We start from the raw sequence: 27172 nt of genomic DNA on the forward strand, positions 1-27172 counted from the left end.
TGCATAGAATTAATAAGTTACAAATTGTCCAAGGATAATCGATTTTTTTGTAACTTACTCTCCAGCGCCAATCGAAAGGGACTCCATGTTGCCCTTGATGAAGTACATGTTCTCGCCAGTCCAATGGAACACTTTGAAGCTGGGATTGAATTTGTAGAGCAGGGACTCGCCGGTACCGTAAAAGTGATCGGAAACATGCAGCGAGCAGGAGGTCAGAGCACCAAATACCTAAAAGCAAAATATATATTTTTATAGACTGATTTTAGTAAGAAGATAGGAGGAACTTACATTGTGCTCTGTATCCTCGATGACAATTAGAACTGGACTCTCCAGACGCGCCATTTTGCGGTACAGGGAGTTCAGTGCGAAACCATGTTGTGAGGTACTGAAGATCAGCGACCAGGAGTAGCCTTCGGCCCTAGCTGGCAGATGTGAGCAGAGCTTCTCGCTGCAATTGCAATAAATTTATTAAAATCTATAAGTATTTAACCCTAAGTAGTTTCAACTTACCGATGCTCTTCTGTAAGGATTTCTGTCTTGCCAATCAGATCCGGGATGGGGAAGTCTAGGTCAAAGGAGCCGGTGGCAAAGAGTGAGGTCTTGCGATACTCATCTGTGCTCATGGACAGCACCTGGAGAACGATTGACGAGATTCAAGTATATTAGTTTAGTCTTCTTGCTTTTATGGGGTAACCATATAACAGTGGCTAGTTTATAATTTTTAAAAATATCAATATCAATTCCAAATCAAACTAAAATTTCATTTCACAAAATATATTGGGTTGCTATTCTTGAGGGAGTTTAGCTTCAAAAAAGTTGTGTGCATTATATTTTGATTTATATTTGAGTGTTTAGTGCTAGTTTTTGTTTTACAACTTGGGTGTAAAGTGTGTCTCTGGTCTGTTTTGAATTAAAACTACAAATGAAAATGGCTCGCTTGGCGCTGGCACTAAAAACAAGTTAAAAAGTGACACTCAGAGGATCAAAAAACGATGTTTATTTTACAATGCTGGCAGCATGACAGTACTCGGCATGAGATTTTAATATTTGGCAACACCTTCCACCATCGGAAAACCATTCCCCCGCATAACCATATAAAAACTACAGCGTTTTCGTGTAAATTTTGGTTTGGTAGCCTAACGATATGATCCAAAACATTATACAAAAGATGAGGCACTTGAGTACCACACTGATTCTTAATACATTTGATAGACGCCGCTTGTTCTTGAGACTTGCGGTAGTGGCAGGAATAGCTTCTCCAATAAAGTAAGCAATTTGCATGACTTGAAACGATTTTGAAGCCCACATCGAAATCCGGGGTATTGCAACAGGAGTACGGGGAAAAACGACGAGACCTGATCATTGGGGTTGGGTCATTTGAATTTGGTTGAACGAAACTGGACTAGTATTGGGACTGAACTGAACTGAACCTCCACCTCGGATCTAGTAGCTATTGTTGGCACGATGGGAGCGAGAATAGGGCTTGCCCAGACGCTGTACGGCTGACTCCTTGGAGTAGTTCTTGGGCATTTTGATATCGTCTTCCTGGGGATCGGTCGGGAAAACTTCCGAGCGCTTCGCATCCCGCCTCTCGCCAACGGTTATCTTAGGACTTATCACAGGCTTAGTCCTGGCCAATTGCTCCCTGGGGACAGATTCCCAGGACGTTTTCTTCGAAACTTTCTTCGACCCGCGAGGCGGCGGCATGTATGACTTGGTGGCCCGCAAGAGCCTCGGATCCTTGTCACTCTCCTTCTCAGACTTTTCAGTCTTTTCCGGCTCCTTTTGGGTCCTTTCGAACCTGCGGAAACGTCCGGTAAATGTGGGAGTGGCGATACGAGCGACTTCGGTGCGTCTAGGAGCGGCGTCGCGCTTCAACGCAGCAGGCAATGAGTCTCGCATTTCAATGACGGCTTTTGAATACAATTGGGGGATCGGATCCACTGGATCAACGACCTGCCGAGATGCCCGATTGTATTTGACGGCGTCTCTATTCCCCGACAGACTCTGCCTGTAGCCTGCGAACTTCTTGTTTATCACATGTTGAGAAGCGCTGATTAGACCGGATCTCTGGATGAGATCCAGATCGATTGACGGCTCGTAGTGCAGTTCGTCCAGACGGGGATTTCCGCCACGTTCATTGCGGCTTCCATTGAATATGATCCGCTCGAGAAAGTCCTTCTCCGCCTTGGGCTGATCGTAACGCAAGGAGGACACATTGCTAGCTATTGGCGGTGGAGGTGGCGGTGTCTGCTCCTCCACTTCAGGCTGATTGATGCCCCGAGCCCCCGTGATGTCCGGCTTAACAGACCTGGCCAGGGCTACGTCCATAAGCACAAACTCATCGTCGATCTGCTGGGGCTTGGGCTCCTGCTTGTTCATCGTCGGACGTGCCTCGTTGCGCCAATCGGAGATTTTATTATTCTGCGGGATCGGTCTGTTCCGGTCTGAGTAGATTCCGCCCAACTGGGCCAACGCCATGTTCTGGTTCATGGGGACGCTTGTCTTGGGATTCTTGGTATCTTTATTGCGGGCAACACCAGTGGCTTCGGGGGCGAACTGGTTGGTAGTGACACGTCCCACCACCATTTGTCGGCGGCGACGTGGCTTCGTAAGACGGCTCTCCTGGTCATCTGGCAGAGTTCGGGGAGAGATTTTCGGTTTCGGATTTTCTTTTTCTTGATCTCCAATCACGGCAATGTCGGATAGGTGCTTCAGGTTGCCGGGACGATTCCAGCCGCGAAGAGGATCGCCTTTAGTAGACCGTGGCTGATCGTTGAATTCACGCACATTATTCTTGGTAGGGTCGCAGTTGAGCATGTCCCGGACATCAGAGTCCACGACCATCAGTTCATCTTGAATAGACCGGCTAATGTCCTGGGCCGCCTTTAGAGCCGGGCCGCGGTTGTAATGGGACATCTGGAAACGTCTTTGAGTGGCGGATAGCGATGCTGGGTAGCGGTGACTCGAGTCTTCCATGTTGAGATCGGCTTCTTCGAACTCTTCGTCGTCGTCCTCCTCATAGCGCAGCTGCTTGCGCTGCACCTGCTGCTCGCTGCTCATCCAGCGGCGGGCAATTGGCCCGGGCGACTGGCCCTGCAGGCTGCTCGACGAGGAGAACAGACGCGTCTTCCCATAGATCTTGTAGGGTCCGACCTGCTTCTCCGGCCCGGGGTTGCGCACCATGCCCTGCATCTGGTTGACCAGCGTCTTCTTCACCCCGATGACCTTCCGCAGCTTGTTCTTGTGGAGTAAGTTGGTCGATCCGCTGGTGGTCGGCCCGCTGGTCGACGATGCATTTATCCGCTGCACCGGGTTGCTTCGGGCGGCCGAATTGCGGCGAGACGCCTGCCGGAAGCTCTGACCCATGTTGGGGCCCATATTGGATCCAGTGTGGTATAAACTGCGCATCGTGGCGCCCGAGGGCAGGATCGGCAGGTTGGCGCCTCGCCGGGCCAACTTACCAATGCTGGTATACTGCTTACCGTTCATGCTTGTTTGGACAGCTTCAGCTTCGAAAATATCCAAAAATTTTGAGTACAGCTTCGAAAAACGTTTTTCCACGACAATAAATTGCAACACGCTCGGTATTCTTTTTTTCGGGGCTATGAGCTAAAGAAACCAAATTATAACAATATGGAAAATTTCCAGGATTTATATAATACAAAAATTTTTTTTGTGTTGGAGAGCTCTGCTCCTACCGAATTATAAAAAACGACTGTGAGTATGAGACTACACTAGCCCTTAGGTTCAGGACAAGGGATTTGAATATAAAGTCAAGGCTACTGGGTTTTCGATTTTAGAAAAAAACATTTCAAATCACAGGGGAGGGAATGAAAAGCCTACTTCGGTCTCTCTGGAAAAGTGACTAATAACCAAACACTATCAGCTAATTATGAAAAACCTGAATTCTACCGACTTTTTAAAGGTCTTACCCTCAAACTCCTACTAAGACCTCTTCTCAGATGCCCAGGGTGGTGTAATTTTTTTAACTTTTCATGAAAACCCATGATAGACAACCTTTCAAGTGAAGCAGCGTACAAGAACTAACCATTATCATTGATAGTCGGGGGTATTTGTGTCAATCGCATTTAATTTCAATACAATCTTATCTCGCAAAAATCTCAGTTTCGGCAAAAACAAAGCTGCTGCCTGTTAATTCTGTCCTCCGACTGATACCCGAAAAGCTCCAACTTCAATGTGAAATTCATTTCGGCCTCTGACTAATGTTCTGGGTGCTCCTCGCCCAGCTTGGACTTTATAACACACATTTTATATTCTGGGCAATATTTTATATTTTTGTTGTGGTCGGAAAACGTGTTTTATTGTGTTGGCACTGACAGCGTGTGAACATTTCGCCAGTGACGTCAATGAGTGTGCTAATTGTCGCCAAATTACCAAAAGAAACTTTTGCTCTCACCCTGGAGATTGGCAGATTTTGCATAAATCGGAAATCAGTTTTCGATCAGGGAGCACCCACATTTCAGTTAACAGATGCTCCTTTGGATTATTCAGATGTGAGATCATATATTAAGAAGCCGCACCAAAAGCCAAGGCAACGCCTCGAATGCTCGATGCTGAAGGTCGTGATTCAACTATTAGCGAGTCGTGATAAGCCCAAAAACAAAACCCACTCCTCCGCCACATTAGCGCCTTATATCATGAGAGTAATTCGAAGAATATGCAACTGTCGGTTACATATACCATCAGGTATACTCGATTTCTAGCGGCGCAGTAGGGGGGCTTGATTAAATCTTCGATTGATTAACCCTCGAGTTGAAGAACCGTCGAGTGGTGCTGTTCATGCCTTGACTTTGATTCGCCATCGAGTGGGCCATAAATCAATTATGAGTGAGCCCCCAAAGTAAACATGAATATGCGCTGCATAGATGATAGTCTGAAATGGCGAGACGACCTCGCCTGCAATTAGTCTGATACAGATATGCGATAAAGTGCGACGACTTTGTTGATATTCCACATCAGTTAAGCTGCATGCAAGGTCGAGCGATAGTGCATGGGAGAGGGGCTTTGAAATGGGTCAGCCAAATAGATCGGAAAGTCATTTTGACAGACGGACATCCACAATTTAGAATACAGAACCGAAATGACAACAAAAGAACCTGGTAATTGAAGCGGAACCCCATCGGCGGGGGGTAATCAGTGGTCCGCAACAATTAAAAACAAAACGCAATTTCGCCAGACATAAACAAAATAATATGCGATTTTTAAACGCACTTCAGCCAGGTTCAGATCGGAATCGGAGTTCGGGGCAAGTGTGGATCGTGTGGAAGGGGGCTGCCAAAGTCAAACGTCAATGACAGTTGGCTGTCGCGTCTCTGGGCCAAGTCTGGGTTAAATATTGCCTCGTTTTATATATTTGCTGAGCACTTTAAACACAAGCTCGGTGGTGCTCGGGCCATCGAGTTGTGCTCAACGTTGAGGCTGAGCGTAAAGTTAATAACCAAATATACTTTCAAACAATTAATGACAAAAAACCATTTCGAACAGCTGGAAAATCACATGAATCATGTGTTTTTTTGTTTTTTATTTTTTGTTGTTTACCTCGCGATCGAGTCCATGACTGACAATCAATTCGCACATCTTCATTTAGTTTGGACACTAGTCTTATTAAAAGTTTAAACAAAATAATTGGGCGCACAGTTTTTATATTTTTCTTGCACAACACAAACGGTGGAGCGGTGGCGTATGCGCAATATTAAGTATACGCCACTTGGGCACGTGCTCGTCACCGTTGCTGTTCGAATCTTTATCGTCCGTTACTCTCGAAGAACCAGGCCGCTTTATCGGTTAGCCGAGATGCTGTGTGGTTCTGACCGACTTTGGCGTAGCACGTTTCAAAATCAACTGCTAGCGGTCTCCAGCCCAACCGTTTTTATTGGCCGCCAGCGAAAATTTATTCATATGGGCCCGCTCGCTCAAATTAACTCAACTCGACTCGACTCGACTCGAGTCGTGAATGGGCTGCTCGGCGAGAGAGTTTGAGACAAGCCGCGAGAAGAGAGAGTTGGAATATATAATAAATAAAATAAAATAAAGATATATGGATATATTATATAGAAAATGGTAAAAACTAGCTTATAACTCTTCTATATTATTCCCATTTATTTCCCACATTGATCAAATATTTTCGTCAGTCTTGTGAGCAAAATTTTTAAACATAAATCCAACAATTGTTATCTTTGAGCTGTTTGCATGACACTTTGAGGGAATCTCAGTACCAGTAGCGCCATGGATAAGATCTATATAGCCGCCATAAAGCAGCAATTAAGTCTTACTACCTCTAGTACAAACAATCTAGTACCAGGCGAAATAAATTCTCAAGGGGAACACCACTCCTCGGTCACGATTCAAACGATTCTCGTTTAACCAGAAGTATTTCCACAACAAGATTCGCAATTTGTTTTCGTTCTCGGGCCGATGCAGATAAGATTGCACAGCTCCATTATCGGTTATCTATTTTAAATAATTAATTTAGGGCACTTAATAATAGACTGACAGCCGAAGCAGCTTAAAAAATCAATTTCCCACTAAATCTTTCGAGTTCATCGGAACTTGTGAAGGCTAAAATGATGGTCTCTTCGAATCTATTCACTATTTTCGCACTCTCTGAACCAGGTATAGATTTTTATCTATATATAATATTTAGGGGACTTGTGGGACGTACTTTGGTTTGTGGCACGGCGGCGAACATGTTCCGCAACGGTTCTGCAGCAACTGGTTTAAAAACAGCGTTGGCGAGGCCCGAAAAGTTCAAAAGTAAATGACAGAAAGTCAAAACCAAAGAACCGGCCCCTTGGCTGGCAGGGGAAGAAGAGAGTCGCGGTGGGAAGAATCCATCCGAAAGAGCCAGTAGAAAAGCGCTTACCGGGCAAACGGGTATTGAGACTGGAGACCTGAGACCTAATACCTGATACCTGCGAAAGAGCTGGCAAAACAAAGACCAGAAAACAAAGAACAGCAGACGCGGCAGACGAGCGTGAGGTATGCGAAAGTATGCAAAATAATTATTGCCTCATTGCATGCGGGTTAAGCATTGCTTTGCCACCAAAACATCGCAACAATGGGTTAAGGGGGGGGCCCAGACTGGGTCTGGTTCTTGATAATTGAGGCGTGACAGGGGCTTGGCCTGGGAAGGGTGCGAGTGCGAGCCCACTTTTTATTGAAAACCAACTCCACTGCTTCTCCTCTATCGGCGTTGCACATACCTGATATTTACCTGATATGTTCTTGGTCTTAAAATTTCAATTTTCGTAATTTTACCAAACACTACTTTTTTACTGAAAAATAAACCGAAAATGTAAATTCCTTTGTTAAAACGTGTGGTAAAAGTAACTGATCAACTATGTTCACTGGGATTTAACTACCAGACACAAAAGGCAACGTCTAACTAGATTTTTCCAAAACAGGAAAACATTTTTTCCCTTTTTTTCTATGAGTACTAAATCATATTTTGCCGGAAGAGTTCTTACTTCTAAGCATTTGATAATTCTTTTGATTATATTCTTACTTTTAAAGAAGAACTTCTTTTTGTTGTTAATTTACATAAAGAGTTGTTAATTAAAGTAATATTTTTACAAAGAAAAACTGGTTAGAAATAGAGACAAATACATTTTTAGACACAATCAGCAGGAAGACCTGCCTTAAATAAAACTTTTTGCTTTAAGAATTTCCTGTTTTTTTTATCTTTTTTTGTTTGTTCTTTGCTTTCTGAGCTAGTTTTTTTTCTTTTGCTTCAATTTTTTTTATCAGAAAATGTTCATTTTTTTAGTTTTGCTTGAATGACTTAAAAGAGCGTGAAGCTAACTTTTTGCTACGGTGCGCAATTTTTCCAAGTATATAGTGCTTTTTTTTAACATCTCCATTACTTCTCCATTTGTGTTGTTTAAATGTCTAGGTAAATATTTAAAAAGCTAGCTTTTTGCTTTTCGGCCAGGGTAACGTAGGTTAGGGCTAGTGTTTAGTGGGGTCACCCCATCACACCAAACAAGACTAGTATTTGTCAAAGTCAAACAACAACTAGCAATGCTTCTAGAGAATCTCCCGCCCGAGTGGGGTGCGAAGAATATCATCTGTGTGAGGTTTATTGATGGTGATCCCCAGCCCAGTAGATCGTTGACCCGAAAGTGGCACCAAAGTTCAAGACACACCTGTCACTCTGACTGTAACTCTGGGGCCTGTTATGAGGTGCCGAACCCTTTAGCGGATTTCCACATACGTGTCTAATGATCATTCCGTAATAGTTGCAAATCAGTTCAAGCAATTATCTTGGCTTCAGCTACAGCCGCTTCTAATAGCAGAAACGTGTGCGATAATAGCTTCTTATAATAGTCATAAGATCTATATATTCTCAGCACTAATTACTATCTGCATTCAACAACAAAGGCTTCTGGTAATTATATGTGCATAAAACTTATGCCATATACAGATACCTTTTTTATAAGCCTGTGAAGTTATTGAAAAGGTATTACAAAATATGGTTTATCAATTATTTACACTTTAATATACATATAATACTTGGGATGTTACATAATAATAAATTTCCTATGAAGTGAAAAAAAAATAAAATTTGTTCCGGTCCTTATTCTAAAACGTTTTTTTTGTTTACATTCTTTAAAAACAAATACTTTAAACAGTTATTTGACTTACTATTTCTCCTTATATTTTTTCATGAATGAGTATTAATTTTTTAACAAAAAAATACCTAAATATTTGAATAGTTTTTATAATATAACATTCCGATAAACAACTGTTTTATTATAGTTTCCTGTACTCCAGCTAATAATTAGTCTGGGCAAGTCCGAGTCTGGATATGCCCTAGTTTCCGCACCCACCTGCCCCACCTGTCGATCGACTGACTCACCGTTTCGTGCATTTCTCCGCTCTCATCGAGCAGCGCCTCCAGGCTCTGGTCGTCCTTGGTGGGCGAGAGTGGGGGCGTGGGCGAGCGGTTTTTGGCGGCTAGCAGAGAGCGGGGCAGCAGATGACGACCGTAGTGCAGGTAGAGGTATCTGCCCCAACGACGTCCTGCCAGGCCGAAAAGGGCCACAAGGGCGAATACGGAAATCACGAACCACATGTTGCTGGACAGTGACGGCCTTTAAATGTGAACAAGAAACAGCTGACCAAAGCTTTGAGGGTGTCCCACTTTTATGGCTAGCACTGTGTTGGAGCTTTGGCGCTCATTGCTCTCGCTTCGGGGGCTTTTGCTGTCTCTCTTGCTCCCACACAGCTGGGGCTGAATGGTCGGTCTTGTGACCCACGAGATTTGCGGCCAGCGTTTTTCTCCGATTATTTGCGTTTCTGTTGTTGCCACCGCTTTTATCACGCTCCACGCCTTCGACGCCTTTCTTTTCCAATACTTTTGTTCCCCGTTTTTATTCCCGTAACACGTAAACACTTGCCACCCAACTTGTTTACATCCGATTGCGATTAGCTTGAATTGTTTTTTATTTTTAATCCCACTATAATTATATTCTTATTGGATTCTTGGGGCTGCTTCCATTTTCAAACTGGTCCAACTGCGGACTGAACGAATGACGAAAACACACAGAACGGCGAAAGAAGTTCCAAAGAGCTGTGGGGGCTGAGAGCAAGCTCTGCCCGCTTCGAGCGGGAGAGTGTTAGACCTCTCTCTTTCTCTCTTAAAAGCCAATACTTTTCGATACTTCTTTTCCTATATAGTTTAAACAACAGGTCTACTAACTGGCCAACATGTTGCTGGCAGCATGTTGCCAGCAACATTCTGACTTAACATTGCGTATACGTAATATTTGTTTGTGATAATTGATGGTCGATTGCTAACGGTTAAGCTATGGCTAGAGTTGGGCTACTTCACGTGCCAACAATTTTTTCATTTTGTTTTTTACTCTTTTTTTTTGGTTTCTTATTAAGCCGTTGCATTCGGCCAAGGCTTAAAAATATATTTAATTTTTTGGGTTAACTGTGCGTTTCTGACAACAGGTTTTTGTTAAGTAAACTACAGTCACACTTGAAATTAAAATATGCTTTAAGGTTTTTGGGAGTGGTTTTACTCCAATAACATAAATATTTAAATATATTATGTTAAAATATGGAATATTATAAGATGTTACTGAAAGGAGGTATAAAAATCTTTTGAGGTTCCACTGTATATGCCTTCTCAAAACCATAGGAGGATGATGATCTGGCTGGGAGAAGGCAGGTGGTAAGTCACTCTGACGACGACCGTAACTAAACGGATTTGTGGGCGTGTTAAAAAATGGCGACAACATCGCCAGGTCAGTTGAAAACAACAACATTATGAGCAACACTTCTCCACATGCAATTCGTATTCTAATTAGTTACGCAGTAAACCGGTTAAAATATGTTATTTTAAATCGCGTCAACAAGCCCAGTATCCAGCAGCCAACCAGCCCCTGCAGCGTACTTAAAAAGTGTATTTAAACCGGAATCGCATTTTCAAAACATTGCTCTACTTCGGAATGCGTATATATATACATATATATTTATTTTTTTTTAGGAAAAAATCAATTAGCTACGAACCGGTTAAAAAATTGATACGTCTTTTTTTATGATGGTTAAAATCACATGACAAAAATACAGTTTTCTAACCAAAATGGTAAAAATAGAAGGAATTATTATAATCATTCGTATAGCCCAAAATTAAATCCATAAACAATATCTTTGTTGACAAGTATTTGACCTCTTTTATGATGTTTCCATATTTTTTGTGGATGGATAATTCAATGAAATTGGACTGCACGCAATTATTTTTCGGCGACCCCAATGATGAAACTATCACGTGTGTTTAGCGGGTAACTTTGCATTGAATCCGTAGACATGTGGGTTTTGATTTGTTTGTTTATCTGTGCACGGTGTGTGGCCATTTGTCAAATGTTCGTGGTACCAGGCCAGGCCAGGCCAGGCCAGACCAGGCTGTGCTCCCCCAACAATCACCAGGTAGTGTGTATTGTATTACCAAAAGCATGTTCATAATGAGGTAACAATTGCGACTAGATGCTGGAAATTTAATATCCCAAGTGACGGGGGACCAGAAATCCAGACTTTTCCTATTGGCAGAGTATTTCTCAACTCTATTTCTGCTTGATATTAATATCTTTAGCCCAATCGAAGTCTGTTAGTCTAGTCAAGGACCTTGATATTAAATCCCTTCACTTAAACTAATACCTTTGGAAAATTAAATTCGATATGGCCACTATAATGTCAGTCAACCGTTGGAAATCCAAGTCAGATATAAACAAAGCGCATTCGGCTATATAAGTACTTATATATTATATATATTTTTTATATATATAGCTCTTCACAACTGGCTGATTTCTTTCCCCAAACCGATCCCGTTGTCGCATTGAATTTCGCTTCTGAACAAACACAAAAAGTGTTTATATATTTTACTGGTATTGTCTTTCGTTAAAATCCTATAGAAATTGTGGGGTCGACCTGGGTAATGCATTTTAAATTTAATTACACTTAAAATACACCTAATTAAAGGAAGGCTATGCCACGCCCTATGTCGCCAGCAATGCCAGAAGGTGAAAGAAATGTCAAATGGGTCGAAATATCAGTCGAAAAACGGAGAGCTTGTAATGCTAATTTAATGCGAGCAGACCGGCTGGACAGGTCCAATGATAGGATATTGGGAATTCCTATTCGCTCACAAAGTCCCATAAAATATTGGTTTATGCAGATGGAAAGAATTCGGTAGATTGGAATGTGACTTCTAGAGTTCCAGAGTAATTTTCGGTCCATCATACCCTGTCCGCAACTTTCAATTAATTTCTCTCACAACAGAAATAAAAAGAAACACATTCAAATGAAGCCACTTGACTTGATTGAAAGTGGGCGATACGCTGGAACGAGAAATAGATGATTGATAGGACAGATCTCAGACCAACTGATAACTGGGTTATGTTTGTTCAAGTGGAGTTGGAGTTGAGGAACTTCCACAAGAATGTAATGTCACTACTCGAGGTCGAAAAAGAAATCGTTCTAAGAAATATATATACGTTCGCTTGGACGATAAGAGGAGTGGAAAAGTTTTCAACTAAATTTAGATTTGATTTCAGTGAGTGGCCTGCCAAGAAATCCTCGCTTCAGCTAAGCAAACACTTTAAGTATGAATATATATACGATTTAGTCTGCTTGGCGGTCAACAATTTCCAGGGTAATTTCAACAATTTCACTAACAATTCATATTTAATTCTCAGACAAATTACGAGCACACACAAGGATTGCACAGAGCGTTTAAATAATTGTTTATAAGTATATATGGTATGCGTATTGCTTATAGCATCCATTCACATTCCATCTTCGTTGCAAAAGCATTTACACGATCATTATTGTCGGGGCTGGACATTTTGAGAGTGGCCCGACCTTATGGGCGGCAATTGGCGATTTTTTCGTCGATCCGATCGATATGGCCAACGTTTATGGCCGAGGCATTGAATACTTTTTGGCTTTCGGCTGAAACGCGGGCGGATTACAAATCCGACTGACTACTGCATTTTGAAACACAATTTTCTCGGTTTTTCGATTTCATTTATGGTTGTCGCCTTTAGGTTTTGCTATTTATATATTTATTTGTATTTTTTGTTTTCTGTTTTTGGCGGATACTTTCACCCCGGACAGAAATGTCGCGCGCGTCTGGTAGCAGACTAATAATTTTGGTTTTCTCGCCTTTTGGCATGCATGGTTCATAAATATTTACCCTTTTCTTGATGTATTTGGCTATTTTTGAGATTTTCATTGCTTTGGCGCTCATTTTGGTTGGATTTTCAGGCGACGGCATCGGCATCGGTAGAAGAATCAGATTCTGAATCAGAAGAATTAAGACACGAAGAACGGAGACCGTAGACCGAAGACCGAGAGAGCTAGACGCACTTTCTTTGCGCTCTTGACGTTTTCTGTTTTTTCCGCTTTCCTGCTATAAGGGGCGATTCTAATTTTGGACACGCTGCTCTTCTTGGGACGTTAAAAAGGCCCCAAAAAAAACCCGAAGTTGTTTGCACAAGTGCACTATTTTAAATTTATTCCGTTTATGGGGTAGCAGAACTTAAGTCACATTTTCGGATGACAATTTTTGAGAATCGGTCTGAACACTCGGCTCGTTGAAAAATACGAAAAATTATGAGTTTTCAAGACGCGGAGCTCTGGCGGCGACTGTGGGGCTTGATTGTGTTGCGAAAACTAAAACACTCGGCAATCGCTGGCTCAGTCGAAGTCTCCGCCACCGCCACAGTCACCGTCGTCGCCGCAGCAAAGCAGCAACACCAGCTATAGCAATAACACCAACAACACAACTAAAAACAAGTAAAAACAATAACAATATCAACAGTAAAAAAACGTGGCTCAGCTGGTCGCAGACAACGACGTTCGCTGCCACTGATAACTGGGGTGTGCCTTTAATTTGGGAAGCGACTGTTGCTGCGATGCTGAGGGTTTCTTCTGATTCCTATCATATTTTAAGTCTCTTGTATACCTCAGTGTGTTTTTTGGATTCCAAAACATCATAGGGTTTTTAGAATACACCAAAAGAGATACAGTAAGTTTACCAATCGTCCAAGTCTTACTTGAAACAATTTAAAAAATATTTCGAAGATAGAAGATTCATTTTATAACATCATAGAATCCTAGAACTACTTAAAGAGTCATAGTAGCTTTTCAGAATATTCAGAATATAAACAGTTCTAGATAGATTAAAATCATCTTTGAAATTAAAAAATAAAACTGGTCTGAGATAGAAGATTTATGAAACTTTTTGCAATTATTATAGACTTCTTAATATTGAACCATACATTGAAATATTTTGGAGATACAACTTAGAAATCTTTAAAAGAAAGTTTAAGAAAAATGTTTAAAAAATTCTAAAAGCCTTGTTTTTAAACCTTTAAACAATTAAATACATTCCGGTCTGAACAGTACCTGTATCTTTTTCCCTGCCAACCAAACCCCAGAGCCGTTCTCTAAGCTCTCTTCTGGGTAGTTACTTTTCAGGTGTTTGGTTTACAGGTAAGAAAACATATTAACTGCCATGCTAATCAATTGATTGCACACCGTCTATATTTATTGCCCCGGTGTGCCATTTGTTTACTCTGCCCGCTTTTAAACGAAGCAATTCAACGGCTTACCGCCTGTGTGTCCACATTCAATATTTATGTGTATTTATTCCTTGAAAGGTAATCACAGACTTTGCAGTGAAATGTACTTAGTTTTCACCTATAGTGGAAAATTCTAGATGAATTCACAGATAAAGTAAACTAATAGAAATAATCAAGATCAGGAACAGGTTAACGATCCTGGTGATGATTGATGAGGGAATAGGGTTATGCTTGTTATTTTTTAAACGAGTTCATCTTATAAATAGAACTATTATAGCCAGGTTGAAACAGTTATTCAACAAGATGATATATTGGATGATATATATTATAGAAGTGTTAAGTTGCAATACAATAATAATAATTATTATTATTATGAGTTAAGGTATGGTAATTTAATACGCTAATCTCGTGAGTTAATCCCATCAGAGTTCATTTAATAAAAATTATGCCCCATTAAGGGGGCGGTCTTAACAAATTTATGGTTCGTGGCTAAAAATAAATTTTTAACAAGATCATTTACGAACAGCCCAACAATTCTTAATTATTCAAAGCCGCACCCACGTTCTGGAGGAATACTAAAAGCTTTTTACCCTCGTACGCATATCATTGCACAAATTAAACAAGTGTTTATGGGGACTGCAATAATAAAGTGCGCAATTTAATATAAAAGTGCATTGACAATGTAGCGGGTAAGATCTCTTTGATAGGCCCAGAATGCAGAAGGCCCAGGGGATGCAAATTGATGAGATACTTTCGATCGGGGACTGAAGATGCTCAGAGGCCTTTGGGCAATCCAATTCCAATTGTCCTCCCAGCTTCGTTCGTAAAAATTCATTGAAGCCAATTGATCGTGCAAGTACAATGCCCAAACAAGGCGAGTATATACATATAGACGTTTGGCAATTGTGGAAGAAAATGTTGAATTTGCTGGCGTCACTCGTTGGGGAGAGCCTTTGGAAGCCCCCCACTCGGATGGGGATACTAGTGACCGATCTTCATCCGCTAATTAAACGAAGCGATGCTTTAAAGCGCATCACTTGCTTTTATTTTTATTATATTCTGCTATTTTTATATTCAACTGAACCGGATTTAGCATCGAAAAAATAGATGATGATGCGACCCCACCAATCAACTGACAAAGCAAAAAAAATACTGAACAAAAAACAAATTGAAAGACAAAAAACGGCAGCTAACTGAAACCGGCTAAATGACAACCGCTGTGGATAGAGTGAAATACGTATTTAATTTAGATTTAATTAGAATATAGTTAATCGTAGTTGGATGTATTCCTCAGCTTTGACTAATACGACATGTGTTTTAATTAGAATTAAAAGAGAATTGTAATTAAGACATCTGACTCGGACTCTGACTCGGGCATGGCTCATTAACAATTTATGGTCGGCACGCGCTCCTCTTGGCATAAATAGTCCACCAAAAACATAAGAAAACCAACCAACCGGTTGATGACAATAATAATCACAAGACTGTATTTAAGATTTTTTTTTCTCATTCATAGTTGGAATGATATAAAAGATAGTATCTCTGCCCTTTAGTAAACTTTTTCAGCTCTGATAATCGCTATAAGTACCCTTAACATGATCTTGTCGATCTGGTTTATTTTTGGCTCCGTAATCGAACTCAAGTTAATCTCAAGTATTACGCAATTATGGGCATTATCTGGTTGGTCATCTTGGGTTCATCAAAATAAAAACAAAGAAGTGATCAAGAGCTGTCATACTGCATTGTTTGGAAGTCTTTATTTTTGCCTTCAAACCATTATAGCGCCGCGGAAGTCTTAACAATTAATAGTCCACAACGGAAGCAAATCTTCAGATGACGTTTCACCTAGCAGTTGTACGTTTTCCTCAGTCATCAGATAACCCCTCATGAGATAACCCCTTGTGCAGCGTTTGAAAGTGCAAAGATCCAAAAGTGATAGCCCTCGGCACCCGCATTATAGTGTGTTTTCCGATTAACGACTATAAGGATGTTTTGATGCGAAGCTAATGGAGGAAACAATTTGCTGACGCGCCGCAACGCTGGCTAGATGGCTGATAAGTCGTGGAAATCGTACCCTGGCACAGTGCCTCACAAAGTTAAACTGCCATTTAAAAATTACTCATCGATCGTGAGCCTAAATTTGGAACTGGCACGCTTATGGGAAATGTGAAAACGTGCCCCCAAATATTGCGCAAACTAATTTGCGGTGAGTTGATAAAACCCCAAAGTGCTAATTGTTGTAAAAATGTTGATGAATTAAATTCTGTATGATCTACGTCTGTATTCCATTTAAAATGTATCATTATTGCGAAATGGAGCCGCGTCAAAGTCGAATTCAATCTAATTAGCATATCAATTAGGCGCTTTATATCGATACCCGCCGAAGTATGCGGTTAACTCGAAAAAAAAGGGGGCAGAATATCAAGGGGCCGACTCTAGATTGGCTCTCGGGTGATATAAACCGATCGCAGCAAGGTTGGACTTATTTGTGGTCGTATATATTACGCATGTAAATGGGTTAAGATGGCTTTTGGGCTAGGTTGGGCAATAAGGCCATGTTTCTGTACTGATAATGCTGCGGAATGAGCTGCATGTGGTTGGGTTCGATATGGATGAGTGAAGCCGCAGAAACGTTGAAAAAAGGTGCTTGAACTCGATTTGAGATTAAAGGTGTGGATTACTTTTTAACACCCAATTAAGTAATTGCGGTCTTAATTCACCCCTAATTTATTCTTTACCCCTATATGTTGTTGTCCTTGATGCTTTTGATTCGAATAGTTCGAATGAGTTTGATCAATGCAATGAAAATGTTTGAATTTAAGATGTTCTATGAAAAATACTCTAATAAACTTTTTCCAATCTTAAAAAAAAAGATTTTAATTTCCTTTCATACTCATAATATGATTTTGAAATGCTCGCTTAAGGAATAGATCTAAAATATTTATTGATAATAAATCCAATGATGGGAAAGTACATAAGTGGTGCCAAAAAAAATGGACAGAGGACTTGAGTGCCGGAGTGGTGCAAACAAGTGCGGGTTAGAGTGCCAAGAAAAGGTCTGTATATTTTTAATAATTTTATTGGTTTTTTGATAATGGTGTGGAGAAAACACAACTAAGAAAAACAGTGCAGTAGTGCTTAGATTTCATGTTAAAGCTACTGAAACAAAAACTAAAATACCAGCGAGCATAAAGTATTTAAAATTAACAATAACAAAACTAAATAGAAATATGCAAAAATTCAAATTTTTCACACAATTCCCAAAAACTTGTTCATTTTTTGTTTTGTTTTTTTTTTTTCTGTTTTTAGGTTTTAAGTTTGGTGCGGACAACACATTTAGCTTTAGGTGAAGAATTCGTATTAAAGGTTTTTAGTTTCCTAACCTCGCCACCCAACAATTCCACCTCATGCGATGCGGCATGCGAAGCCGTTTTAATGATCTTGTAGGTCTTGGCGAACGGCGCCTTTATAAGCTGTCGTCGTCGAAGGATATTTGTATTTATTATATTATGGCACAGTTATATAATCATATATTATTATTATATAATACGATATTGGGTGGTTTTTTTTTTATGCGTATTTTTATACATATATATTTTTTGTTGTTTGTTTTTAAGATTGGAAAATAAATGCAAATAATGCAAAAAAAAGAAGAAACACAAGAAAAGTAGAAGAAAACGCATGTACAATACACGTGGGGAAAAAATGTAAACAAGATTTTCGATTATATAAGTTTGTATAGAAAAATTTTGAGTAAAAATTTCATTAATTAGATTAATAGATTAATTCAATTTTATATCTGAGGCATAACCTAAAAAAGCATATGTAATATATCGTTTTTTCATTTTTTATTTCAAAACTCGAAAATGTCGTGGAAAAAAGAGCTCGAGAGAGATTCGTTGAAAAATTCGAAACAATTTGAGGAGAAAACTCAGAGCAAAGAGTTAAACGGTATGGAAAGATAGATAAAGAGACAGTCGCGCCTAGGCAGGATCGTGTCCTGCCGAAAAAGGATTTCGGTGCACTCACCTCCCAGGACTCGCGGGTCAGGTCGCTGATCTCCTCGCCATCCTGGCTGCCACCGCCGAGAATGGCCTTGGTGGTGCCGCTCTTGGTCCACTCGGTGTCCTCCTGGATCAACTCAAAGCCACGCGACTTGATCTGCTCTTCGTCCAGTTCACCGTACAGGTGTTTCACCCAGGTGTTTATGAAGCGATAGAGCTCATCAACGCTGTAATGGAAGAGATTGTTAGTTTCATGGAAATATTTTCCTTCTTCTCCCAATCTCACCGATTCTTGGGCACACTGAACCAGTATTCGGCGCGCAACTTGTTCTTGCCGTAGGACATGACAGAGGTTGGCAGCGGAATGGCCTTGCCAATGGGCTTGCCCATGCGCAGGCGCAGATACAATGGTGGGTCAAGGCAGGCGCGTGCCGGACGTGGTATGAGTTCTGCGTAAAATTATAAATGATTAGACTTTAAGCCGCTTATCTGCCATCGATCTTATCTTACTGTCCACGCTGATAAAGAGTTCCGGTTTATCGTCCATGGAGACCATGGAGCGGTAGTCCAGCTTAGGCGCCTGCTTGGCCTCCTTCAGCTTGGTGCTGGACGATGTGCCCTCCGACGAGTGCGGCCGTATAAAGGTACCGATTGAGGAACGCCTGAGGATGTATAAAATCAATGTATTAACTGCTCTGGAGTAGGACTAGCAAACGATGATCAAAATTTACACTTAGAACTCAAGAAATGCGGTTGATGGAAGACGCGTTAACCAAAAAAAAATGAGAGATGTGCTCATGAGAGAATGTGGTTTAAGATTCTTCTTTGCGTTTCAACACTACAACATCAACAACACTAGCAACAACAACAAAGTAAGAGCAACAACAACGGTGGAACACATCAAGATCCGGATAGATCCGTCCTTACCCATAGGTCATGTGACCCTCGGAATGAGTGGAGTGCGGAGTCAATGGCGGCACAGGTGAGCCACCAGAGTCCTCGGACGGTGTTTTCGAAAATAGATTCCCGCCCAGCTCTGACACCAGAGTGATGGGCGAGCTAATGTGTACAGTGGTTTTATTTTAGATATAGTGGTGTGGTGTGATGAGTTGTGTTGTGCAGTGTGTATATCGTATAATTGTGAAGTGTTTTTAGGATATGAGCGGGAAAAAGAGTGGAGTATGTATGTTTAGCAAAGCAGCCGATCCGCACAAAACGAAGGTAAGCATTTGATTAATATTTTTTTTTTGGTTCGGTTTTCGAAACGAAATAAACAAATTTTTTTGTTGGCACCAATTATATTCAGAGACAGCTCCTTGGCTTTAGTAACTCACCTCGAGAATACTTTCGAAAATACACTCTGGTTGGAGTCGCCCGTGTTGGGCGCTGAGTCCGTGTCCGCCGACTTGTTGAGGCTGCCACTGGCCATGCCCGTAGGCGGCACAGCTCCGCCCTCGCCGGTCAGACCCTCCACCCAGGTCAGGGGATACGAGAGACGTTTCAGCATCTGCGACGGAATCAAAAGAACAATTAGTGTCTGATTTAATATAAGATTAATGGAAACCTTACCTTGTTCTTCTTATCTGCCTGCTTGTCGGTGACAGCCGCGGCAGCCGCTTGGGCCTGAGCCTGCTGGGCAGCCTCGTCATCTACGCTGAAACTGACACTGGATGTCTTCTTACGTGCCCCTCCAGCGGTGCCGGCGTCCAGGCTCTGGCCCAGGATGGTGCTGCGCGGCGGGGACTCGCTGAAGTGCGTCGGCACAATGGTCTTCGGTGGTACCCAGTCGGAGCTGAGGACAATGTCTGCGTCACTGTAAACAGTTTTCTTTGGTATAGGCTGCACGTTGGGAATGGGTTCACGGATATCGATGCCAGAGTCGTAGCACGACTGCTTGGAGAGCTGTTCCAAGTGCTCCAAATCGACGGCAGAGGGGGGTAGGGGGCCAACGGCCGATGCGGCAGCTGGTGGGGCAGCAACTCCCGAGGCTCCAGCTGCAGTAGGCTGGCTAAGTGGCACACCACTGACAGAACTGGCGGCCGAGTGGGGATCCTGGATACGCGAACCGCTGTCCACGGTGATGTTGGACTCGTTGTCGGCCTCGTCTTCCGATGATCTTCGGGAATTAGACAAACAATAGCTGAGTAACATACGGGGTGTGTCACGAACACAATTATGTACAAGTGGTTTTTGGATTGGTTTGGTTTTGTTTGTGGAGGTGATGAGTAATTTTTGCGTTTGTGGGTGTGATTGGGTTTGGTGTTTATTTGTTTTGGATAAAGCGGTTGGTTTTATACACAGATTGCAGTTATGGTAAGGGTTTTTGGCGTGGCGTGGTTCGAAATATGAAAATAAAAACACAAAAATACAAACAAAATTATTAACGCAAATAATAGATGATCTTTGGCAAGCCAAAGAATAAGTACCGCGCAGAAAGTTCCATTATCTTTCATCAGATTAAGATATCTCATTCTGAATCAAAATTAATTACTTAGCCTCTGATATTCCACCAAAAAATCAATTAAGTTTATCTTCTAGTGAAGCAGAAAATTAAATATTATATACATATTCATTTTTTAGTTGAAAAAAAAAACGATCGTAAACAACTGGCATTGGCACGAGGGCAATAACTCAAATTGGATGAAAACAAATGGACTTTTTGAAGCCGGGAATGGGTTTAAAATTTAACGGATAATTATTTGCAACGGATAACAAAACATGGAAAACGTTTAAAAATGGAGCGACAAACAAAAATGGTCTGAGTACATTCATCAGTTGTTCACACAGTTCGTGGGGCAGCTGGGAAAACACTAACCGGTCTTTGCTCGGAATAGCCCAGTGATGGTCCAACAGACTCTTGCGCCGCTCCTCCAAAGTGGTGCGGGTGTCTGTTATGCCCAGGCCGACCTTTTTATCCTCATCCTCTTGAGCGTCAGTCTTAGCGCTATCTTTGGCTTCCGTAGATGAGTCCTACAAAAAAGTTTGATAAGTTCAAGATCGATAAGAGATTATTGAGTGACTCACGTCCACACGTTCGCGGTCGAAGGCCTTGGGAAAAGCATCGCCATCGCGTCCAGTGCTGGAGCAGAGCGACTCCTGGTCGTCGGCTATCTCCAGGGATCCAATTTCAGCTGCAAAATGGAGAAATGTATTAAGAAATAAAATAATTTATAAAAATATTAAATTCTCACCCTCCAAGCGCTCTTTGTTGGCCTCGCCATCCTGCTCGGGCAACTCCTTGGAGTCCTCCTCGACTAATACTGGTTTGGGGTAGTAGATCTCCGGCTTCTCTGCATCGCCGGACCCGCCGCTGCCGGAGGCCAGGCCTTGGCCTGCTCCGCCGGCCACTCTCATGTGCGCAATATCGTGAAAGATGGCTGCATTAACCACCAGCTCCATGGGCGCGATAACACCATAGCTCTCTGGGCCATGTTCAATGACCAGCGGATCACTGACATTGGGATCGAACATGACGGCATTGGGCGTGACCAGGAGCACACCTCCCACCACTCCCTGGCCATCGGTGATATGGCGCACATTAATCTTAAGGAAGCGCTGTGTGATCACCGGGTCATCGCTCTTGTTGGCCTCCTCCTCGGCTTGCTGCTGGCTGCTGCTGCCCACGCGCTCGATGTGGCCCGGTTTGGGGGATCCAGGGCGCAGGCCCTCAAGGATGTCTGCAAGAAGTGGCATTTAATTTGGTTAAAGGTTAATAGTATAATGCGAGGAGGGGTGCCAAGCCTAGTGGCTTGCAGAGGGCTTCGGTGGGCTGTGGTTGCGGCTGTGCTGTGATTTTTATCAACTCTGCCCGGTGGCAACGATAAGATAGTGAAAGCAAAATTGATATATGGGATAGTTTAAACTAAATCTGGGCCTTGTGACCCCCTCCATTGTTTGCCGAGCTCCTCGTCGACCGCATTTGATGAACTGCGTTACGATTTTCGACGATAGTGGAGATAGTGGGTGGTAATGTGACCGAACCGATCGGCAACCCGGCAGCAGCCGCTGGAGCAGTTGGTGGTCATTCAAGGCCAAAGCTCTGTCAACCGCAATTAGCACATTTCCACCAAATCCACAACAATGGGAAGCGAACGCAAACAAAGCAGGAAGTGTATGTCCGAAGCTACCTCCATTGCGCCAGAAGACGGCGGTGTGCATGCTGATACTGCAATTTAAGTACTCCCGGCTGCACTTTCGTCTTGGTGGATTTTACGCCACTGTTCCAACGTGTCTGCTGATTATTATCTTTCGTTTTCAAGTGCAAAACAACCGAAACCGTTCAATGGCCTAAAAAAAACATTGGCCAACAAGTGTGACCGAAGTAGGGGGTGGCAACCTATCACGTTCGCCCAACGCGGTGGTCACACTAAAAAGTGCTACCCATCAAAGCGCAAAGTTCAAATCGTGGAAAATTATTTTAATTTTAAATGATTTTGATATGATAAATATGATACTACTGAATACTAATATATTTTTCCGTTTAATTAAGCTTCAAGTTAATAAATTATGTATGTGATAACTGTTGTTAAAACATATTTTAAATTTTGATTTATCATATTATGAATTTTTTAATCACGAAGAAAACTTTTCTCGCTTCGAGATTTAAATTTTAAAACTTAAAAAATGATAGTCTATTTTGATTAAAACAAAAGGGATTCTATCCAAGAAAGACAATTAATGCAAAAATTCACATTTGAAAACTTAAAATGTTATATTTTTTAAGACTCTATGTCTCAGTTTCTGGGATTCCCCTAAAATTGAATTGCTCTAAAGGCTCTAAATAATCTATGTAAGAAAATTTCTTTTGAAGCGTTAAAAAAGCATTAAAGCTTATAATAAATAGTAATCATATTTTTTGAATTAATAAATAATAGAAATGTGTATGAATTCATCAAACGTGTCATTTTTTAAAGACTACTTGCATGCAAAGGATAAGCAGGATGTGCAGATGCAACTGAAAATGCGAGAATGCTGGCAAGGCTTCACTATCGTCGCACCAATTGCACCATTTCCCGCCAGGCGTGGCGACGTCGCTTACCTTTCTCCCGGCTCTCATCGCCGGACAACTTGCGCTCAACCGGACTCGACTTGCCGGAGAGGCTGCCTCCGTCCTGGTCGTTGGTGGAGCTGCTGGAGGCGTCATCTTTGGCACTCTTGTCGGGCACCAGCAGCTGCTGGCCCGGATAGATGAAGGAGCTATTCAGCCGGTTCAGGTGTGTTAGCTCCGAGGGCGTAGTGTCGAATCTGGCCGCCACCGAGGTCAAAGTGTCGCGATTGCCCACGGTGTAGGAAATGGTGGGTATGGTGGGCAATGAAGACTTTTGCCCTGTGAAAATAAATAAAAAATACAAAATCAGTATAATCCAAATAATAGCACGTGTTCGTTTCGGGTTACTTGGAATCGCCAAAGCCACTGGGGACGATGCTGGGGAACGCGGCGGTTGCTCGAAGACGACAAACAAATCGTTATCGGGACGCAGGTGTGAATAGATCACACCTGACGGCGGCGCCTCATGCCGGCATAGGTAGATAACAGAGAATTCGTTTGTCGGCAAATGCCAGAAAATCTGCACCACTTCCAGCATTTTTCACTCAACACTCTCAAGCTAAGATCTTTTTATTATGACCATATTTTTCTGTTAAATCAGATGCACATGAAGTTCTCTAGGTCTGTTAACTGAGGCGCGTAGTTCAAGTCTTAACATTCTGGCGGCGATTGAACCGATTCGACTTATAACCAAACGCTACTGCCGCAGGCAAAATAACACTATTCAACTGTTTTTATCAAGTTCCCTATCCAGGTTGATAGGAATAACACTGATAAGGAGTAATTTATAGGTAACCCCAATGTTTACACGTAAATTTTTCTGATGAGTCAATCACTTCCGCAATGCAATCGTGAGAAAAATAAACAATTTTCTTGATAAACTGCGATAGCCCTTAAATATTTCGATTTTTAATCAGAAGATTACGATCCCTTACTGCGAACTTTTGTCACAGTGGTTTTATGAAAATAATTTTAAAGGATAAATTTTATTATACATATTAATTTTTAACTTAAGCCTCAACCTGAAAATATTTTTAAACACCCCTTTATAATACTGACCCTAAATATCATATATTTTCCTTTTATCTCCATCAAGGTGAATTTATGGTAAATGATTGCTTTTCTTTTATATCATTGCGCACGTTATATAATCAAAGTTTTATGGTTCTATTATAAATAAATTACTGTGATATAATTATTATAAATATAAAATTATTGTGACTTGTAACTTGTGAGTTAATTCCTAATCTAATTTAAAATACCCGCTTTGAAATTGACATTCTACATGAAGTTTGACTTTTCTACATTTGAAAGCTTTGGAGAGCTTTCTTAACGTATTTATGAAATTGAGTCAACTATTTTATTGTCAAAATTATGATCATTTATTTTTAAAAAAAAAACTCTACTCTTAAAGACAAATATTGTTAGTTTTATCTATTCTTTATTTAAAAATATTGCTTATGTCTTATGCTTTTTCTCGTAATTTTTTAGTGGGTTTCAAGGGCACTGATTTATAGATCTACTATAATTTTTTCCCCTTTTTCAATTCTAAAAAATACTCAAAACAGACTTGATTTTTTATGAAATTCTATAACCTTAGTAAATGTCTCAAAGAACTGCTTGGCTGGCCAAGTGGTAGGTACTTAATGGTTGGGTTACATCTGGGAAATACTCACTTGATAGCTTGTCAACACTCTCGAAGCGCTGCTCGACTTTCGAGCGGAGCGAATCCAAGTCAAATGGAGCCGCCAGGCCGTGATCCACGCTGCGCGATTTGCTCCTGGAATACGTCGGATACAAATGGTTATAGAATCGATTGGGATATTAGATGTAGGTGATGTGAAGCGATCGGAACGCAATATGTTGCGATTCTTATCACTTACAAATTTCCAGACCGAATTGTGACCATAACCGGGGTAATAACAATTTATTTATTGGCTTCTCGTTTACCTTTTTCATTCAACATTTTTGTTTTCTATTTGCTATTTGCTATCGTTTTGTAAAGATTATCTTGACAATCGGCGACTGTCCAAATAAGGCAAAACAACGCATTTTAAATGTTTTTCTAAACGTTTCTCGTTTCTAGCCTTTAAATGATTAGATGTGGAGTCACGATTTGTTCACTAAACTTGTCCTTAAAATATTTAATAGATTTGTGAGTGTAAAGTGGGATTATTTTTGAATTTGTCAAGGAAGGCTTTGCTTGAATCACCTATTCCCTGGGCAGTCGATCAATGACTGTCATCCAATCATTGCCCTGACCCGACTGTCCTAAAGCCATATTAATAATTAATTTCAAATGGAGGAGTACAACCGGGAACCGTGCCCCTTTCGCATCATCGAGGACTGCGGTGGCGCCTTCGCCATGGGTGCTGTCTGTGGGGGAATGTTCCAGGCCATCAAGGGATTCCGCAACGCCCCCTCGGGTTTCGGACACCGCATTGCCGGAAGTGTGGCAGCGGTTAGAGCTCGATCGGCCCGCGTCGGCGGCAACTTTGCGGTGTGGGGAGCCACATTCAGCGCCATTGATTGCACCCTGGTCTACTATCGCCAGAAGGAGGATCCGTGGAACTCGATCATTAGTGGAGCGGCGACTGGGGGCGTCTTGGCGGCCAGGACAGGCTTGACCTCCATGATGAGCAGTGCCTTGGTGGGCGGCATTATTTTGGCCTTGATTGAGGGCGTGGGCATTGCCGTGGCCAGATTCTCGGCAGATAACTATCGCCAGATGTCACCCGTAGAGCGGTACGAACTTTTCAAGCAACAACAGTTCCAGCTCCAACAACACCAGCAGCCATCAGGATTCACCTCCTTTTGTAGCGACTTCCCGGAGGTTCGTTTAAGCTTTTTTTTGTATACAAATCAAATGTTTACAATGGATAGTTTATTTATTTATTTATTTACGATTCCAGGTGAATCCATCATCGATGTAGAATTATATGCTGCGTCATCGATCAGTCGGCTATCCATCCGCGATCCATGGATTCGACGAACGCATACAAATTTGATACCCAGATTCTTTTGATTGTTCAACGACAACGCCTCCAAATCGGCGACTGGCGGCATTCCGATTTCAATTAAAATTCATTTGTCGTACATTGCAAGTTTTAGAATTGTTAATATATTTTCGTTTTCGTTTCTTGTTTAGTTTGGTTCGGCATTTTTATGGCCCCAGCCTGAAGTCGTTGGTTGGGGCGTTGTGGCGATTTGGGGAGGCGCGTGTGCTTCCTAGCTCCATAACTTTAATGCCAAATTCAGAAGTCCTCCTCGAACTTGCCATGTCAGAATTATCAGCAGTAACTACTATTCCTATCTGTGTTGGTTCTTTGTTATTTCTGGCGTTTGGAAAATATTTCCTGCTTTTTAAAGGCATTCCTATTTTCGTATCCCTATCATTCTGCCTTGGATACTTTTCTTATTATTTTCGAAGGAAAACTAATTTCCGCTATGATTTTGGGCAGGAAAATGGCTTTTCCTCGGCCCAGAGCCCATGTCATCACATCAACTAACAAACTACAATGGCGAATATTCGGAGGTGTACTATGGCATCTCATGATAAAGTTCTAGCCCTCGCCTCCCGAAAGCAGTATCAAAATATTTGAAAATAATAAAATTTTATTTGCGCGTGTCTTTTCGCTGGGCTGCCAATTAGCGAGCAAACGGCGATAACCATAATTGAATGCCAATGATAAAAAATAAATATTCATAAATGTGTGTGCGTTTAAAATAATTATTTGCAGCTGGCAGCAGGAGGCGCATGCAAAGCGTATTGTTTCTAAGATAAACAATAAAAAATAAATAATTATTTAACGCATATTTGTCGCACATTCGATATTTGTTTTCCCCATTTTTTTTCCTTTTAATTCCTACTGGTGTTTACTGCCCGCCGCCTGTCATTGACAATTTTCCATGGAAATGTTGGAAAGTCTTTTAATTTGTTGCCAATTGCGCAGCTGAAAAAACCTTTCTAGGCTCAGCTCGGGCCGTATGAGTGGAAACCCTTTTGC

General features: G+C 41.6%; 3 protein-coding genes and 1 long non-coding RNA gene across 29 annotated transcripts in view; 2 read left to right on the plus strand and 2 right to left on the minus strand.

Annotated features, from left to right (window-relative positions):
- LOC6498859 (TLD domain-containing protein 2) overlaps nt 1-27172 on the minus strand; it is a 70482-nt gene that overhangs the window by 1150 nt on the left and 42160 nt on the right. For 4 of the 26 annotated variants that reach the window (XM_044714024.1, XM_044714023.1, XM_032456364.2 and 1 more), the window contains 14 exons: nt 24842-24945; nt 23157-23444; nt 21310-21795; nt 21143-21249; nt 20934-21088; nt 19688-20258; nt 19453-19625; nt 18629-18780; nt 18405-18567; nt 18144-18345; nt 17498-17587; nt 511-632; nt 289-448; nt 59-228 (listed from right to left, as the gene is read on the minus strand). In XM_044714024.1, coding sequence (XP_044569959.1) covers nt 59-228; nt 289-448; nt 511-632; nt 17498-17587; nt 18144-18345; nt 18405-18567; nt 18629-18780; nt 19453-19625; nt 19688-20258; nt 20934-21088; nt 21143-21249; nt 21310-21795; nt 23157-23444; nt 24842-24945 — 2943 coding nt within the window. Of the gene's footprint in view, nt 1-58; nt 229-288; nt 449-510; nt 633-5562; nt 5853-6685; nt 6722-8881; nt 9561-12346; nt 12502-12724; nt 13206-17497; nt 17588-18143; nt 18346-18404; nt 18568-18628; nt 18781-19045; nt 19178-19452; nt 19626-19687; nt 20259-20933; nt 21089-21142; nt 21250-21309; nt 21796-22245; nt 22943-23156; nt 23445-23513; nt 23719-24841; nt 24946-27172 lie in introns of those variants that run through there. The other 22 variants (XM_014910285.3, XM_014910293.3, XM_014910297.3 and 19 more) reach the window with 15 other exon arrangements.
- LOC26514734 lies at nt 1110-3750 on the minus strand. The gene has a single exon (XM_014911842.3). It carries the CDS (start codon nt 3490-3492, stop codon nt 1444-1446), a length of 2049 nt encoding a protein of 682 aa, XP_014767328.1. The 5' UTR covers nt 3493-3750; the 3' UTR covers nt 1110-1443.
- LOC123256981 lies at nt 15939-21302 on the plus strand. The gene is made up of 2 exons (XR_006506860.1): nt 15939-16320; nt 20699-21302. It is a non-coding gene; the product is annotated as an uncharacterized LOC123256981 (long non-coding RNA).
- On the plus strand, nt 25369-26289 carry LOC6501698 (probable mitochondrial import inner membrane translocase subunit Tim17 1). Its single transcript, XM_001955752.4, has 2 exons — nt 25369-25998; nt 26078-26289. The coding sequence occupies exons 1-2, from the start codon at nt 25465-25467 to the stop codon at nt 26096-26098; spliced, it is 555 nt and encodes a 184-aa protein (XP_001955788.1). The 5' UTR covers nt 25369-25464; the 3' UTR covers nt 26099-26289.

Source organism: Drosophila ananassae, chromosome 2L (genome assembly GCF_017639315.1).
Source record: "Drosophila ananassae strain 14024-0371.13 chromosome 2L, ASM1763931v2, whole genome shotgun sequence".
NCBI classification, from domain to species: Eukaryota; Metazoa; Arthropoda; class Insecta; order Diptera; family Drosophilidae; genus Drosophila; species Drosophila ananassae.

Excerpts from the sequence above, each read along its gene's own strand:
- LOC26514734 (XM_014911842.3), bottom strand. The coding sequence starts at position 3,492 with ATGAACGGTAAGCAGTATACCAGCATTGGTAAGTTGGCCCGGCGAGGC.
- LOC6501698 (XM_001955752.4), top strand. The coding sequence starts at position 25,465 with ATGGAGGAGTACAACCGGGAACCGTGCCCCTTTCGCATCATCGAGGAC. Across the intron at positions 25,999-26,077 it reads TTTGTAGCGACTTCCCGGAG|GTGAATCCATCATCGATGTA; the intron begins GTTCGTTTAAGC and ends TTACGATTCCAG.